At 42.7% G+C, this 19,352-nt stretch overlaps 1 protein-coding gene across 1 annotated transcript; it reads left to right on the top strand.

The window, feature by feature from the left end:
• The first annotated feature begins 4,354 nt into the window (after positions 1-4,354).
• LOC147249216 (uncharacterized) lies at positions 4,355-8,281 on the top strand. Its single transcript, XM_086179087.1, has 4 exons — positions 4,355-4,540; positions 6,090-6,168; positions 6,686-6,933; positions 7,043-8,281. The coding sequence occupies exons 1-4, from the start codon at positions 4,515-4,517 to the stop codon at positions 7,158-7,160; spliced, it is 471 nt and encodes a 156-aa protein (XP_086035213.1). The 5' UTR covers positions 4,355-4,514; the 3' UTR covers positions 7,161-8,281.
• The last annotated feature ends 11,071 nt before the right edge of the window (positions 8,282-19,352 follow it).

The raw sequence follows: 19,352 nt of genomic DNA, 5'->3' as shown, positions 1-19,352 counted from the left end.
CAAGCTGAAAGGCACTAAAATATATAAAAATGATTGCACGCTGTAGAAACACAAGCTGAAAGGCACTAAAATAAATAAAAATATTGCACGCTGTAGAAACACAAGCTGAAAGGCACTAAAATATATAAAAATGATTGCACGCTGTAGAAACACAAGCTGAAAGACACTAAAATAAATAAAAATGATTGCACGCTGTAGAAACACAAGCTGAAAGGCACTAAAATAAATAAAAATGATTGCACGCTGTAGAAACACAAGCTGAAAGGCACTAAAATATATAAAAATGATTGCACGCTGTAGAAACACAAGCTGAAAGGCACTAAAATAAATAAAAATGATTGCACGCTGTAGAAACACAAGCTGAAAGGCACTAAAATAAATAAAAATGATTGCACGCTGTAGAAACACAAGCTGAAAGGCACTAAAATAAATAAAAATGATTGCACGCTGTAGAAACACAAGCTGAAAGGCACTAAAATAAATAAAAATGATTGCACGCTGTAGAAACACAAGCTGAAAGGCGCTAAAATAAATAAAAATATTGCACGCTGTAGAAACACAAGCTGAAAGGCACTAAAATATATAAAAATGATTGCACGCTGTAGAAACACAAGCTGAAAGGCACTAAAATAAATAAAAATATTGCACGCTGTAGAAACACAAGCTGAAAGGCACTAAAATATATAAAAATGATTGCACGCTGTAGAAACACAAGCTGAAAGACACTAAAATAAATAAAAATGATTGCACGCTGTAGAAACACAAGCTGAAAGGCGCTAAAATAAATAAAAATATTGCACGCTGTAGAAACACAAGCTGAAAGGCACTAAAATAAATAAAAATATTGCACGCTGTAGAAACACAAGCTGAAAGGCACTAAAATAAATAAAAATGATTGCACGCTGTAGAAACACAAGCTGAAAGGCACTAAAATATATAAAAATGATTGCACGCTGTAGAAACACAAGCTGAAAGGCACTAAAATAAATAAAAATGATTGCACGCTGTAGAAACACAAGCTGAAAGACACTAAAATAAATAAAAATGATTGCACGCTGTAGAAACACAAGCTGAAAGGCACTAAAATAAATAAAAATGATTGCACGCTGTAGAAACACAAGCTGAAAGACACTAAAATAAATAAAAATGATTGCACGCTGTAGAAACACAAGCTGAAAGGCACTAAAATAAATAAAAATGATTGCACGCTGTAGAAACACAAGCTGAAAGGCGCTAAAATAAATAAAAATGATTGCACGCTGTAGAAACACAAGCTGAAAGACACTAAAATAAATAAAAATGATTGCACGCTGTAGAAACACAAGCTGAAAGGCACTAAAATAAATAAAAATGATTGCACGCTGTAGAAACACAAGCTGAAAGACACTAAAATAAATAAAAATGATTGCACGCTGTCGAAACACAAGCTGAAAGACACTAAAATAAATAAAAATGATTGCACGCTGTAGAAACACAAGCTGAAAGGCACTAAAATAAATAAAAATGATTGCACGCTGTAGAAACACAAGCTGAAAGGCGCTAAAATATATAAAAATGATTGCACGCTGTAGAAACACAAGCTGAAAGGCGCTAAAATAAATAAAAATATTGCACACTGTAGAAACACAAGCTGAAAGGCACTAAAATAAATAAAAATATTGCACGCTGTAAAAACACAAGCTGAAAGGCATTAAAATAAATAAAAATGATTGCACGCTGTAAAAACACAAGCTGAAAGGCACTAAAATAAATAAAAATGATTGCACGCTGTAGAAACACAAGCTGAAAGGCACTAAAATAAATAAAAATGATTGCACGCTGTAGAAACACAAGCTGAAAGGCACTAAAATGAATAAAATGAGCATTTTCTTCGTCAAACAGCCTTGTTTAGTAGTTTGACGTCGACAGTGACAAATGAGTTTTTAAAGCGTTTCAGTTTGCAGTTGGGGACTCTGCATTGTCTACCAGATGGCAACAGTTCACACTCTGTGAGGAGACTATGGGATGGATCGGTCACTATTCTCTGGGCCTGCCTAAGGACAGTCTTCTCACAAATGGACTCAGGACTCTAATAGTTATTCAATCCTATCACCTTCATGCCAGTGTGCACCAGACGAGTGAGTTTGTTTTGTCGTTTTACAGTGAGGTTGCCATACCAGGCTGACATCCTGTATCTTACTAAGCTCTCCAGTACCTCCTGGTAGAATAAAAACGTGAGTGATTTGTCCACACCATACAATCGGAGTCTGCGCAAGAAAAACAGTTTCTGCTCTAGAAGGGAGCAGACTGTCAATGCGAATGTTCCAGCTTAAAGAATTGTCTAGATGAACCCTGAGGTATTTGTATGAGCTGACCCGCTCTATGAGTGAATTGTGTATGATTGCAGGGCCACGATCCCCCACTGATCTCGGGTCCAAGACCATCTCCTTGTTTTTTTTTAACATTTAAAATGAGATCATTGGCATCACACCACAGCACAAAGTTTTCAAATTCCAGCTCGAGTCTTTGTGCAGCAGATTAAGGATGGCGGTATCATCTGAAAATTTAAGAACAAAGTACCTGGGTGGCTGTTTGAGTATTTGTTTGCATACAGAGTAAAAAGGACTGGCAAGCTAACGCAACCCTTCGGGGCAACTGTGTTGATTGATTTGTTATCTGAGAGGGTGTCAGTACCTCAAGTTTGAAGTGATTCATCTAATATTTGTGGTCATATAAGCTGTTCCACAAATGTGATCATGTTTATGTCAAAGTAAACTAACTTTACATCCCGATTAAAGTATCAAAATCATCGCATCTTACTTCTCAACATGGACTAACCCTCAAGATGTAAGCACTTTGACCAAATATCAACACACTTGGGATATTTTGTGTATTTCCATGCTCATGCGTACCATGTATTGCAACATGGTTATATACAAATGCTCCATTACTCAGCTGTTTCACCCTGTCTTCACCCGATGAGTTTCTCGAGGGGAAGCTCGTCTGTCAGCATGTGTAGAGCCTGCACTTAGTTTGATGGGGATGGAATGAGAAGAGAGGCAATGCTCATGATGGAGGAACAGGGAGTACATGAGTAAGCCTGAGGGGGAACATGAGGATTCTCCTTGGAGTAGATGCATGCATGCTGCTGCTGCTGCTGCTGCTGGTGAGGGTGGTGCATTAGCATGGATGGGCTCAGTAACATACCTGTGATGAATATGTTGAGGAACCACCATCAATGGCCTGAGGAAGAGGAACTGTGGAAGTCGAAGTGCAAAGTTAGGCTGGTGCTGATGAACCAAAACTGTGGTCAGGGTCAGATCCTGTTGGAGCACCGAGCACATACAAGGTAGAGTGATATAACTGAGTACATACAGTCCACAACAGCCCAACAAAGGATTTCCATTGCTCAAATGTTTGATGGCTGCTCAATTTGCCTTTAAAATGTGCAATAAATTTATCACCACTCTGCAGAATTCTAAAGCAGACTCGTGGATTGTGTTTCTCCAGATTGTCGATCAGTGCAAATGTCATTCCAGAGCAGGTGTCAAGCCAGTGTTTAACCAAACTCATTGAGGGAGGAGGCTTGTGGGTAGAATGGTCCACATGGTCTTCATGTCCCCTGGTGATGGTGTCAAAGTCTCCTTGAACAAAACACTGAGCACTTATTTGGTCCCACCCTTGGGACCCAAGTAGCAGTGCCAAGCTCGGATAAACAGGGGGGATATGTGAGGCGAGCCCTGCTAGGACCAGGACCAGAACTCCAGCTTCTGTCTTTCAGCTATGACAGTATTTGAGTGTACTGAAGTGTTGAATGTTTATGTTTAGCATCTCTCAATGAGCGCGTGATGTCTTAGTCCTTATTCATCTGTGCTCAAAATCCCAGCCTCATTCAGTTTATTCATGCAGCAGATGGTGTGTTAAAATGCAGGCTGTGCAGCCAAAGTTAGTTAGCACCTCCTGCTGGTCAGACAGGAAAATTACTCTTTTAGCCATATGGCAAGTAGGAGGGAGCACAAAGAACCCCTTTAGGTCTGACTTTTTATCAGGATCTTTTATCAGATTACTTTTAAATATTTTTCAGAAAAAGTTCCACGTAGTATTTCCAGCTAAAGGAATGTGTCAGCTACATCTGTTTGTCTCGGTATTTGTATCATTTATGTGATGAAAATATTGAAGTAATTTAATCAGCTTGGTCGAGAGCAGCTGGGTCACCTGTTTGTCTGTGAGCCTGAAGCACTGCGTTGCTGTTCGCTCACATGCTACATCAAGGATTTGTTTGTAATTGAAGGTGACACTAAGCAGGTTTGCATGTTGGCCTGAATGCGCAGGTTTGTGTGCGTCACTGAATGGGACACTGGGAAAACTGAACTGATGGGGAGGGGGGGGGGGGTGATGAGCTGAACCCGTGGAGGAGGAAAGTGAACAACACCACAGCTGAGGCCACACTTTTAGGCTTCGTTACTGTTTAGGTAAAGGAAGATATTTGGATTTTTCTTGATTAATTCTCTGGGGCTTTGTGTCATTGATCGAAGATGAGTTGTATTCCTGCCTCACACAGGTAAGCAACATCATTACAGGTTTTACAAACATGCTCAAAATACATTGGACATGACGCAACTCAGCTGCTGTAGCTTCTATAACCATGACTTGTCTTGTGTCATATTCCACTAAAACAGATTCAGGATTCTTACACTGCAAATGTATTGAAACATTAAAAACAAGTACACACCAATAGCAACAAGTAATTGTATCCGAACTGTGTGACTGAGTGGTGTAGAATTACCTTTCTCTGAGTGTCATGAGACAGCATAAAGCAGGAGATTATTCTGCTTTTGTGATTTTACTCAAATGTCTGACGCATGTTCCAACCATTCATTTACGTTCTAGCTAGAAAACAATGTTTACTTAATTTCTTAGTCATACCAATTCTTTTCACTTCCAACAACCAGCCATGTTCGGCCTGTTGGTCAAGCCTGTTATGTCATTAAGTGCTTATTTGCAGATTAAGACTGCAGCGATAAGTCATTGCCACACTTGTTCCTCCTCATCCCTGCACCTTTTAACATCAATCAAGTCAGCAGAATGATAACACACTCACTCCTCCCTCCACTCGTTGAGCCTCGTCCAAAATTTCATAAATAATCTAATGTACAAGCCTTAGTGGTCATGCAACTATCTCTCCCTTTAGTCAAATATTTTTGTGTTACTACATCAAGTTTATGGATGACTTTGGCTTATGTACCTAAGTGTGGTTTGAATGAATATAAAGTTTTACCATGAAAATTAGTTAAGCTGATTTGGACCAAACAAGATTCCGTTTCACGAGTGATTTTCAGTATGTTTTCATTGTCGCACTTGAAATATCATTCAAAAAGTGCAGAAGGAAAATTGAACATAACCATGAGTGATCATCAAAAACCAGATGATCACTCAAAATACTGAACTCTGAAATTCATTTATTGCAAAGTATTGAAAATGAGCCAGCTGTGTCACTTTAGACGGTCATCTGTCTTTCAACAGTGCACACTAGGCATGATGGAGGGCACCTTTAGACCTGCAACAGAAATATGACAAAACAAAGAATTTAATGATGAATATGAAACATCTGATTGTCTAAAGTACTATTTTGTGACAAAGCTTCAAACACGTCTTTTGTAGTATTTCGTCACTCAGGGTAATTCTCTCAGAGCACTGCTGTCTTGGGCAGGATCAGCTTGATCAGCATGGAGCAGCTCGAGGCCTCCTCACTCACTCTCTCACAGTCACCCTGACAGTCCAGGTGTTAGACAACCACTGACCCTCACCAGCCTTTGGCAACCGTGGTTCACACTTTTTTGTACAGCCTCAAGAGTGGCGCTCATATACCTCAGCTCCAGTCTGTCTTGCACTTTGTGGATAGATTCTGTAAAAAGGTTTGCCTGCTTCATTATAAGGTATGTCTGAAGCAGTGTTCCATCCAGGGAGCACATGTACATTTGTTATTAATTTTACTGGAGAAACCCAAGAACGTCACCTGTTGACCAATATTTAATTAACCCAAAATGTGTGTGTGTGTGTGTGTGTGTGTGTGTGTGTGTGTGTGTGTGTGTGTGTGTGCGTGCGCGCAGTATGAGCACTATTCTGACTCAAGTAGAATCTCAGATGGAGGAGCGTCCGGGTCAAAGAAGAGGGAGTAAAGCCTACCAGGTAAGTGACATCATCACTCAGGTGTCTTCACAGAACAGCTGACGAGTTCATTTGAAAGATTATATCACATAAATGTCACAGCATGAGCAATGTGGCACAGTCTGTGATACACACACACACACACACACACACACACACACACTCACACACACAAATGCACATCTCTTTACATGCCACATTTAATTTAAGTGGCTTTTTAGCAGAAATCCTTAAAGTCAAAAACAGGAGTGGCCTGTTTTCATGTTTTAGAGTTGATAACTAAATCTGTATCCTTTGATTTAAATGTCTGAAATAAATTAATTCTTTTTACTTTGTCTACAATCACTTTCCTTGCATCTTCATTGTCTGTGCCTGCCTCTCTCATATTCTGGTGTCCAGATATTTTCACTTTGACTTTCACTCCTCTGATATCTTTAACTGTTTGTACCATTTAAGTCAAACTAAATGATGAGACTGACCCTGACTTAAATCATTAGAGGGAATAATATGGAGCCTTGTTCATTTCTCCCTGGTGGAGATCTTTCCTGAGGTCAGCCAAGAGTCCGATCCCAGCTCCTACCCGGACGACATCTTGTTCAGGAGGGAGCGTCTCCCCTCCATCGTGGTGGAGCCCACTGAGCAGCTGGAGGGTGGAGAGCTGCACTGGCTTCCACGGTACAACAACAGCGACATCATTGGGGAGGAGCAGAGGGAGGAGGACTCTGGTGCTGACCAGACTGACGGCTCGGTGGATGGAGAAAACCAAGATGACATGATGGACGAAGGGTAAAAATCACACCGAAGAACGATTGAGATGTTAACGCTATGTGGATCATTCTTGATTGATTGGGATTTGGTTTCACCTGATGGCTCCCTTTCATTTTCGCTGTTGCAGCTCTGTTGTGAGGAAGTCATCTATTGGACCGTCTCAGAGTCAACTATCCCTCTCACGGCTGACCCCACCTCCCTCCCCCACCTCCCCTGAGGCTGCCCCACCCTGTTTGAGGAGCTGAACTAGAACTGCCAGTATGGCCTGACGGCACTGCACTTCACCTGAACTGTGTTTAACCATTAATGTGTAACCATGTTTGGCCATCCCACCCAAAGAGAACCCTTTTGGGATGTTGAGATGCATACACATGCCATGTTTGGCGAACTAATGCTAATCTGAGTCCAGTTTTGCTATTTTTGGAATGCAACCTGTTGCATATACTGGTGTTCTTTTTGAAGCAACTTTCATCTCTCATGTGATGACTGGTCCAGGCCCAACACCTCTGCAAAGGCTATTTCTGAGTTAATGAAATTAATTGTGTCATTGAATGATTCAGCCATGACATTGGACCAAGTGAAATGAGGGCGCCTCCATTGCACAGCTGCAGTGCATCAGATGTGTAGTTTCAGTTTTAGAAACAAGAAAATACACATAGTCGGCCCCATCAGAAGTAATCTGTGTGGTATAGTTTATAAATTGTTATCGTGTACAACCATACAACTTTTCTTTCCTTTCTGTGTACGGTCCCCCCTCAAAAAAAAAAGGACCAGAGACACACACACACTGTAGAGGTCTTTCCAAACGCGTCAAAATGTAGCGTATACTTGTGCCGTGTCCATTCTTTGGACATGTATCAAAGTCTTTCAATTTACAACTCTTAATAAATAAAGTTGCACTATGTTGGACAAACGCCCACCACAAAACATCAAAGCCGTCTAATCATCATGTGATGTCATTATTGCTTCATTCCCCACCCCTTGATCTAACTTCAAAAACAAAGGCAGCACATGCATACATACAGTTAGGGTGATGTAGACATGTGCTAGTCCTTGGCTAGTGAGGTGCCTGTGTGATGTCACAAAGCTTCCTTCTAATCTCCTACTTTGAGGTTCTGTCTTGGACATTGATCTTAGGGTCCAGGTGTTCACTTCTGACTTTGGTTCTCAACTTGCTTCGTGTAGATTGTTATCAAAGCTTTGCAGCCAACAGTATTAACCCTTCCTCAGCACTGATGAGATCGTTTGAGAACCAGTGTTATTGCTGGCATTCGGAATAGGGCGTTACTGTGCACCTTGTGACGAGAAAATCTTGGTCTGAAAATAATAGAGAAAAAGCTGTTGTGTTTCTCCGGGGGGAGGCTGCGGTGCTGAACCAGGCTGGCTGGAGAAGTTTAGTTGGGTAGAGCAGGTTGGGGGGGGGGGGGGGGTCAGTATTTTATACCACCAAATAAACCATACAAGCGAGAGCAAATCGACATATTAATAAATTCATGTACACCTCTTTTACAAAAATGTTTTTCAGCTTTTATCTGAACGTAACAGTTTTATGTGAAACAAATCCTCATTCAAATATGATAAAAAAGAATTTAAAAATGAAATTCTTCATTCAAAGAAAATTTAGGTTTTTCCCTTTCTTCTGATGAATTCAGCTTTTTCTTAATCATGGCACACAATTTTCTAGGGGGTTAAGCAGACAAGTGAAAACGTTAAAAAAACAACCCTGATGATGGCTGGCAACTGTTGACCACCCCAGTTTCTAGTTGATATCAGACTGCTGATTGCAGGCTTTTAGGCCTTCATGTTCCCTAGTTTACGCTTTTGTTTTTGAGGAAGGGGATGGAATAATTGAAGGATATCCACCCATCCATTTTCTTCCACTTATCCGGTTAAGGGTCGCAGGGGGCCAGCGGCCTTCAGCAAGAGGCGGGGTTCCCCTGGACAGGTCACCAGTCCATGGCAGGGCCAACACATATAGACAGACAACCATTGGCTCTCCCAGCCACGCTTACGGTCAATTTAGAGTCTGGATTAACCTGGTCCCCTCTTGATGTCTTTGGACTGTGGAGGAAGCTGGAGTACCAGAGGGAACCCACGCAGGAACAGGGAGAACATGGAGACTCACACAGAAAGATCCTGTGCTCCAGCTGGGGCTCCAACCTGGAACCTTCTTGCTGTGCGGCACAGTGCTGACCACTGCACCACTGTGCCGCACATGAAGATATCTTCATGCTATTTTCGTGCAGTGTGGATGTTTCTCTGACAGTCAGTTCTGACTTTTGGGTCCAAAACTTACTTCCTGTCATAAAATGATGCCCTGGTCTCATCCTCACACCATTCAAAATAACAAGCAGTGGCAGAACCATCAGTGCAATGTTCTGTAGTCAGGAATCACTTCAACAACAAGCAATTCATGCCCCTCTGGCTCGCCCTCACCCCCATCACCCAGATCATTTATGCCCCATATCATTCAGGCGCACTGAGCAGTGGGGTGCATCTCGGACAGGTCACCAGTCCATCACAGGGCTGACTTACTGAGGCAGACAAACATTCACAGTCATGCACAATTAAGGTACATTTCGACATGAAAGGCCCTTCGAAGAACAGAGTCTTTGTTTGTGTTTAAAAAAAAATTAAATCTGGATTTATTTGATCTGCAGTCGAATGCATTCTTTCACAGAGCTGAGAGCACCAACAAACAAGAAGGGGATACTCAGCACCTGTATGTTACACGTCTTTGCTGATCACAGTGGCACTGCATTAAGTCTAAATTTGGAGGAGCGCTAACCAACTGAGAAGAGGCAGCAACACAAACACCACTCATTTATCTGCCAATTATTATCACTGTAGTCCTCCATGGCTGTTTGACTGAAAACATGATATGCATTCCTGAGGTGGGGCTGTGACGTCACCCTTTGCACAGGGTATCATACTGCCTGTTAACATGGCGACAGATGGTTGCCTTTTCAGAAAGATTTCAGAAAAGATTCATGGACCCAAGTTTCAATTGTTTGAATTTTCAAGACCCCAAAACCATCATTGTCAAGGTTCCGGGTTCAAGTCCCGGCTCGGGCACGGGATCTTTCTGGGTGGAGTCTCCATGTTCTCCCTGTTCCTGTGTGGGTTCTCTCTGGTACTCCAGCTTCTTCCCACCATCCAAAAACATGCAATTGGGGACGAGGCTGATTGAATACTCTAAATTGACTGTAGGTATGAATGTGAGTGTGAATGGTTGTTCGTCTCTCTATGTTGGCCCTGCGATGGACTGGCGACCTGTCCAGGGTGAACCCCGCCTCTCGCCCGTTGACACTGGGATAGGCTCCAGCCCCCCCGCGACCCTTAATGTGTAGGAATAAGCGGAAGATGACGATGGACCCAGAGAGAAGGTGCGCAGGCATGGGGAGAGCATCCCAGCTGGGCCATTAGGAATAACAACACTGTGAGACAACAGTCAGAGTTTAGACTCACATGTCTCTGAGGTTCCTTGCTCGATAGATAACAGTGAACAAGCTAAACCATCCATCCATCCATCCATTTTCTACACTGCTATCCGTTACAGGTCGTGGGGGGGGGGGGGGGGGGCAGGGCTGGGGCTTCTTCCCACTGACATTGGACACGAGGTGGGGTTCACCCTGGACAAGATGGCAGTCCATCACACATCAGGAGCAATCAGGGGTTCAGTATCTTGCTTCGACCAGGGGAAGTGAGGATCGAACCAGTGACCCTCGGGTTGCTAGACCGCCGCTCTACCTGCGAGCCTCGCCGCCCCTTGCCATGCTTAACCTTGATAGAGATTTCTTAGAGAACCTCTTTCCAGGAATTCTCTCATTTTTCTGCACCGGGTGTCGTCATCGCTGTTTTGTTTAAATCATTTGCTCCTGAGTGATAATTCAAGGAAGATGCATTTTGCAGCTGATAGTTTAGAAGTTTTTCTCATTGTCTCATTTTTATTTATTCCCATTCTGAAACAATAACATGAACTTCCATATTGATACTATGCAAATGATCAATATAAGAAACATAGTTTTTTTACGCGAAGCATACAAGAGAAGTTTCTGAGAAAAATGTAGGCAGACAAAGCTAACATTAAAACCTGGATGTCATTGTTATCATCAATATTTTCGCTCTGTTCTTTCCCATGACACGTTCTTATGTCCTGGGCCAACTGTCTTTCTTTGAGATTCCACCCTAGCAATATTGTGTCCCCTGAAATATTTCTGTTGAACTTTATGAAAATGAAAATAAAAATTGAATCACAAAAAAAAACTAAAAAAATCTGGATGTCCTAACACTCCTGCTTCAAGACATAAAAAAATAAAGAAACACTCAAAGAGGCTTCAATACACAACCAAATCTTAGGGCTGTCTCTTCTATGAAAAATCACTTTAGAATAACCTTTGAATGCTCTACAATAATCTGAATGCATTAACCCCCCCCCCCCAGTGCATGCGTGTTCAGTGAGTGTGAGTAATGTTACCCTTTGTGAAGTCACATATTTTTGTCAGAGTTGTGCATGAGAAGCAGAAGCAGGTAGTGGATATGGATGTGAATAACGGTGGGATGACGTCCGTGTGACAGAGACTCACTGAGCCCCCAGTTTGGTTGTTGTCACAGTGCTCATCAGTGCGGATCGGCATTTGGGGCTTGCTATCTTAACTGTGATAGCTTGTACAAGCTTCTGGTGGGGGACCTGGTGAGACTGAGTGTTCCCAATTCTGTGCTCTCAATTGAGACTGCACATTTAGCACTGTTCCACCCGTCTGTGGAGCCTCTGTCCGGTGGTAACCTAGCAGGTAAGCTAGTAACATTTGCAGGTGACTTCTTTTTCTTGAGGAGTGATGTTAATGCTGCTGCCCTTAACAAAGCTGAAACATTTCCACACAAGAAGGGCTCTGCTTGCTACTGTCCTGCATTTGCACAACAAAACAGCATTAGCTTAGTTTACTGATATGTCAAAGGGCTTCAACAGGTCAAGCTGTTAGAACTTTTAGAGCTCCCTCTACTGGATAACAAGGGAGGTACTACAAAATTGTCCTGTGAGCTTTTAAAGACGTCACTTCAATCAGGTTATTAAAGTTTGAAGGTGACATTTTTACACCACCTTCAAATAAACAAAAATTAGAATAAAAAGTGACTACCTCCAGTTTAGAGAGAATGAAAGTGCTTTGAGTGAGGATCATCTCCTCTTGTTAGTTTTATTCAGCAGTGTGACTGCTGCAGGTATAAAACTGTTCCTGTAGAGTTTTGTTCTCCCCTCAGGCACTGCCAGAGCGAAGGAGCTGGAATTCAATGGGTGGGAAGAGTACTGGCCTTATGCCGCAGGCGTGTGCAGTCAAGGGCTGACAGGCTGAGCTGAAGTCTGCTGGCCCACTTGATACTTTGGCCACAATGGACGATGATGACCATGACTCATGAAAGCATGATTAAACAATCGTCAACATGGTTACATCAAAGTCAAGTAAATCACTCTTTCTTCAGGCAAAACTGGTGGTGATGTCTGTGTCTGCACTCCACCTCAGTGTTCCTATTTAAGGTTAAGATTTTGTTTTTTTTTAAGTAATGACTGCCCCAAGGTACTTGTCATTTTCCTCAAAGTCTCCATCATGGCCCTCAATAACTGAAAAAGCATGGATTGGAGCAAATCAAAAATCATCTCCTTTGTTTTGGTTGTTCAGCACCAACAAAAGAATCATCACATCCGCTGATAAAATCACGGGTTCAGAGGAGAATAATTGATAACTAAATAACGGATAAGAATGATGCCATTTAATGGTGAGCAATCAGTCCATTTTCTCTCTCTTTGTTTGCACAGTTGGAATCTGCTGTTACAGCTGTAGATAGACATCTAAAGCTACAAGGACTAAACGGAAAGTGCACCGAATCATTTGTGGACTCACAGATAGTTTGTACGCAGTTAATGACGAGCCATCTGGCACTGGCACAGTAGTTTATGTTGGCAATTTGCCTCCAGCCCAGGACACCCTAATCACACAACCCTCAAACCTCTGATTTTGGAGGTTAGCCTTTTTGTTGATGGAACTGAGTAGTGATATGTTTTCCCTCCCTGTTCATCTGTGAGGCAAATTATCCAGACTGCAAAATACATTTCTGACGAAGAGTTTTGAGGCCACGTTGTGGTTACAGGTGATGAGTAAAAAAGTGGTCAAAAGAGTCACAAGAATGAGTTATATAATACATACAGAGATATTTTAAATGCCATATCAAAATGTTTCTGCAAATAACAGCTGTAATTGTTTTCTATTATTTGCTGTGTTTCTGCAAAACAGAAACAGTGAACCCAGCTCATATTTGTATGTCATGTCTGTGCACCACCATCTCAAGTCCCAGACATTCCTTGGTGACAAAAAACATTTCTGTTCCACAAAAATTAGAAGCCGAACCTAACAAGCGAAAAAAAAAAACCTGGACAGCATTGACATGCCCATATATCTATGTGTTGGCAGCTGAATGTTAGGGCAGAGTCATGTCCGAGTTCCAAATCCATGATTTTTACACATTACAAGTACACTCCAGACAGTTCCAGGAAGTTATTGGACAGAAATTAGAATCCTTTAGACTTCCCAGGGTATCAGAACACGATCTTCTTGTCGGTAATAATACAGCATTCAAGGGCAGACACACTCTAACATCAGCAGGCAACACTGACTTTGCAAAACAGACTGGAGCAAAAGAACAAAAACAAAACAAAACAGACACACCGTTACCGTGTCCTCCATGCTGCCTTTACTACAGCTACCAAAGATAGTCTACAAGCCCGAGATGCTACCCTGGACAAATCTCTTCTGTCTGAAAAAAACAGAGCGATAGCTCCTCATTAACTTGGGATCGACTGGCTTTTATTAGCAGGTTTACACACATTGGAAACACTGTGTCTGCAGGTATGTGCAGTGGGGAAGGGCTATTAGTTTCAGCAGTGTTAATTGGAACTCAGACATCAACCCCATGTCAATACTGAGCTTAGCTTACTTTTCTTTAGTTTGCTTCATGTAACTAACTGACTAACAAAAACAAAAAAGATTAATGTCGGCAATTATATTCATAGAGGACTGCACTGGTTGGCAAAAAATGCATTGTGATGGGGCGTCCCAAATATTGAGAGTGGCATAACATCCAAATGTTTTTGGGAAGGAAGGATTTACTAACATTAGTTAGATGAGTGTGAACTAGGGTTTTTAGACTGTACATTTGTTAGGCCCATGTTGACCTCCCTCCTTTCTTGTGGCCTACCAGCCAGTCATAACAAATTGGAGACACGTTGTTTGGGGAAGTGCTGAAAGGCATTGGTATGTTTTTCCATTTTCCCTAAGTGAGTTTTTCAGGGAGTTATTTTTGTTGAATACACTTCATTTGGTGGAGTGCTTTGTGTTTTTGAACGCATCACGTCGGTCCAGTTTAACTGGCTGGGTGTGTGTGGGGGGGTCTTTAATGGGGAGATTTAGTTCTCATGCAAAAGCCACATGAGAGGGTTTTCCTTTGTGACTGCATAGTGAACTGTGTATGTAAATGTTTGTGTGCTCAGGGAAATGTACTTCAGGGTGAGTTTAATTTTGTTCTTCCAACGACTTTTTTTGTGTGTGTTGTTGCAAGGGAGAAAGATTTTCCTTTTTGTCATTTGGCGTAGGTTTGACATGGTCAATGTTGATGCAACTGTACTGTATGTCTGTGTGTGCATTACTTGTAGCAGTGGTTCCCCTGGTAGTTTTTAATCTCCCCTTTAGGTTTCATCACAGGAGGGGGGTCTTGTGGTGTTCGGGTATGACAGCTACAGCTTCCGTATCCCTTAAATTGCTCAGGAGCACAGCTGTGGTTTTGGGTGGTTGCCAGTTCATCTGGTTGCTTCCACTGGGGCAGCAGGCTCTAGTTACCTAAGTACCCACAACTACGCCTCATGAAGACAAGGGGGAATTATTTAGCCAATCATTAAATAGTCAGGTAGCAGGAAGGCTCTGTCTGAAGGCTGCATCGGCTTTTTTGTGCAAAGTGGTGGGTCTAAAACTTGAGTTACTCGTGGTCGTAGTCTCCTGTGTGGATGCACATATTTGTAAATTATGGATGAAGTGGTAAAACCATTTGTGGAGACACCATCTGAAAAGTTTCTAGATTAGTGCACAAGGTCGTTAGGTCAATACAATATTCTAGTGATGATCACAGAGATGAAAGAATCAAAGAGACAGTAAAATTTGAAAGTTAATTACAATCGATTCATCTTCAACTGCTTATCTAAAGTGGGAGGCAGCAGCTCCAGCTGGGAACCCCAAACTTTCCTGTCCCTGGCCACATCGACCGGCTCTCACTGCAGGATCACAAGGCGTACCTGCCTTCCCTCCACCTGGTTCTCAGTCTGCCCCACAACCTCATCCCAGCTGCACGTGCCTGCAACACCTCCGTAGGGAGGGGCCCAGGGGCATCCTAACTCGATGCCCAGGGGCATCCTAGCTCGATGCCCAGGGGCATCCTAACTCGATGCCCGAACTATCTCGACTGACTCCTTCTCAAAGATTACTGAGCTCCTCAGCAACTGAGGAAACCCATTTCAGCTCCTTGTGTTCATGATCTTCTTCTTTCAGTCATGACCCATGTTTCATAGATGACCAGTTTAGCATGTCATATAGTTCAAAATGGAAGTGTTGGGTGTGGCTGTGTCTTTGTCCACCCACACTGAGGGATCATTGTCTTCCACCAATGGCAAGTCCTGCGTTGTCTTTTTAACGGCAGGAGTTGCTCTTGTTACGAGGGAAACCAGCAAATGAGGAAGTGGTCATATGGGAAACAGCACAACATAGCATAGAATTTGGAGAAGATTTACCAGTAGAGAAGATGAGGCAGGAGACAGAGCAGGCAAAACCAGGGCTGCAGTGGTAGAAATGAGCTCTGATTAGTGAGGGGAAAGTTGTGGCCAATATTAAGTTTCCTGACATCCCTTTTGTTCCAAAGTGAGGCCTTGAGCAGGTCTGATGACTTGAATGATTTGAAGTTAGTTCATAGGCTTAACAAGAGAGATCCTGAAACCTTTTTCTCCTTATTTGAGAATCTTGCTGAGGTGCGTGGGTTGCCAGATTCCCCTCTCACTTTAATGTAGCAATGCACGCTGAGAGGCAGGGCCAAGGAGGCTTATTTGTCTTTGAGTCACACTGATGGCTCGAATTATGCTGTAGTCAAACTTGATGTTCTCAAAGCTTCTGAGCTTGCATCTTAAGCTTGCTGCTTAACAGTTAAGAAATTGGAAAAGCGGAAATAAGTGGACAAATTCCGATAGTGAGAAGAAGGTAAAGACTGTGGCCATGTGTGATTATGTTTTCAATATAGTGAGGATAGTTTTATCCTCTTGTCTGTAAAGGGCATGAGAATTCTGGAAAAAAATTTGGGGTTGAGGCAAAAACACCAGTTTACTGCATGTCCAACATTTCTAATTATTGTTACAAATGTGGTCACTGGAGATGGGACTGTTACACATACTAATCAGTGTGGTCTAAATCTAATGTTAACCCCAGATCAGCCTTATTTGTTGTACCTGTTTCTCAACAGGTGTTGCAGTCGTCACATGGTGAATTAGTCACAGTCCTCTCCTGCTCAGTCACACCCCTCATCAGCTTAACAACCTTCACCTGCTGCTCCCACCTGCACACCATCTCCAATCAAGCCAGAATATATGCCGCTTCACTCCACTCACTTGTCGCCAGATTGTCTTTGCGCTCATGCCTGCCTTGCCAGCATTTGGGCCCTCATTGGTTTCCCGGTATTGACCTGACTTGCTGCTGACTGTCGCCTCTTGTCTACGCCCTGGCAAACCCACCAGCCTTCTGCACCTGACTACAAGTGTTGCCTACCTGATCTCTGTTCCCCATCTGCCTGTGGCTGGTTGGTTCTGTCTGTTCCTGCTCAACCAAGAGACCCACCTCCCTGGGTGATGTTAGCCCCGCCAATTCCGTCTCAAGGTCCGGACCCACACCCAGCCCTAGCCCAAGCCACTTTCCAGCAAGATCCCCATCAGCAGTGAATTTGCACTACTTCCCCTTCGCTACACTCGTTGAGCCAGTCTCGAACTGTTGGACAACTACCTGCTCATGAGTCCCACAAACCCCATACCCTACCTGCCATACTCACCTGAATCCAGTCCTCTGCTGCCATCCTCTGGCTGGCTGTGTACCAGCTCTAACCTGCTGGATGACGACTGCTCAAAAATGAAAACTTTGTTCATTTGTGCTGCAGTTGGGTCCACTCCATATGTTACAGAACTTCATGTCTCTGACTCTTTCATGACTGAAGGTTTTGTTTCTCAAATAAGGAGTAATGTGAAAATTTTGCATGATAGTCATGCTTTTGATGCATTTGATGATACTTTAGCATCAGTCTTGCCATTTTCAGATGGGTTCATTCATACCAGTTTTCAGAATGGGATTAAATATTTTGTATGTTTGCATAAAGTGATGCTGTTATAGGATCTGTTACCAGGATCCTGGGTAATGATACAGTAGGGAGTTGGGTGTGGGCTAGTGTTGCACCCCCAGCTCTCTAGTGTAAGCCTACTCAGGGCTTAAAGCCAGCTGCATGGTCTCCCCCACCTGTTTTTTAGTCAGTCCTTTAACCATCTTTCTAGTGATCGATCATATACATTGTCAGTCCGTTGCCTCCATTACAGTCAGAGCCTAGTTACCTGTAAGCTGATTCCACAGTACAAGGTACCCCACTGTGTATAATTTTTGCACAATTACAGTCAGGTCTGTGGCCTGTGCATTGTTGCAGTTTTTCCATCCTTGGTTCTTGGTTTTCCTGGAGTCACTCAGTTGGACCACGGGTTTAAAAAAAAAAAAAACATGGTGCAATTATTTCCACAAGTGTAAAAACAGCTGCATGTTAAACACAATCAGGCCTCTGCATCCTGCAGCAGTTTCAACAAACTGAAGACTGTTATGTGCATAATGCATTCAAATGAATGAGAAGGAAGGGTTGTCGTGGCTTTTGTTTGCTGCCAGGCGAACACAGGGTTTAGCCTTCACTTGGTGTTTGGTCATGCTGTGTGCAGCCCCTTGGTACTGTTGTAGGATTTGAGGGCTGAGTCAAAACCCTCACTTTTGAGGATAAAGATTTTAAGTGAAGGCTTCATGGAGCTGCCACCTGGCCAGTGTTCCCAGGTCACTGAAACCCACCTGCCCAGACATTAATCACCTTTTCCACTGTGTTGCTTCCATTGCTGTCAGTCCCATCAACCATGTTGCCCTTAGTTTTGACAGAATACACATTTTTGGAGTAACTGTCACATGACACTGTGAAAGCATCCTCGTCTCTGATGTTTAGTCTCACTCCACTCACAGCAGCAAACAAAAAGTGAATGAAAATTACATTTCACCTTAAGAAACCTTGCATACAATTTTAAAATAAATGAAGAACATTAAAAGTTAAAGGTTCCAACCTTTCATATTTATTTTTTAAATGATCTAAATATTGCCCTGATTTGGCTCCATGGAGAACTGCTGCATCTGGAACCAGCAATGCTCATCAGTCGGAACAAATGCTGTTGTGGCAATCAAGTCAAAGACATACAAACAGATGTTTCTCGCATTTATTGTCAATTAGATTGATTTTACTTATTTTGGCCTGTAGCTGGAAAAAAAAATCACAAAATAACAGGAGAAAATCGTTCGCACCTTTTTTTAAAGTTGGTTTCAGACATTTGACATAAGAATGAACTGAGTAGAAGTATTAATCAAATTGGGCTAAGAAGAAAAAAAAATAGGTCAATCATTGTATCCCCCAAAGCACCAAAAATAAAAGCCACTCTGTCTCGCCCCTCCTTCACTATCACCCTCTCTGTCTGGCTAATCAAACCCAGATGAATGCACACACAGCCTTCTATCAGCCCTCTACCCCCCCCCCCAACACACACACACACACACACACACACACACACACACACACACACACACAGTCTCTCTAGCCCTTTTTCTTGTTTTTCGTTTTCTCCTCTAGCTGTGTGACTCTCTTCTCTTCTCATCGGCTCCTCCTCTTCTCTTGACTCTCCCCCCTTGCTCTCTGGCAAAGCAGGAAATACTCCAGGTTCCTGGCCCTGAAGTGAGCATGTTTCTTCTAACTATTAACAGATGGTGGGATGAAGGAGGGGAGGATATGAGAGTGAAAGGATGGCGGATGGAAAAAATATAAGCACAACCCTGAGATAGATTGTGGGATGATTAACAGCTTTGCACAAGTTTAAGGTCTGTTTTCCTTTGGATTTTAAATGAGTCATTCCCCGATGTCTTCTTTGTCCTCTTACCCACTTCTTTCTCCTCCATCCCAAACTGGGGTTGCTGGAACTGTCATTCCCTCCTGCAACAGTCCAGCCGCCCTTGGAAATCCCCCTTTAACACCCATGTACAAAAGTGAGTTTGAATGTAATGAATGATTGGTCTGATTGTTTG

The sequence above is a fragment of the Aulostomus chinensis genome, chromosome 15 (assembly GCF_037954235.1).
Source record: "Aulostomus chinensis isolate RoL2024-O1b breed Wild chromosome 15, RoL_Achi_v1.0, whole genome shotgun sequence".
Lineage (NCBI taxonomy): Eukaryota > Metazoa > Chordata > Actinopteri > Syngnathiformes > Aulostomidae > Aulostomus > Aulostomus chinensis.
The sequence above is the reverse complement of the archived record's forward strand: the minus strand, read 5'-3'. Positions and strand labels throughout refer to the sequence as shown.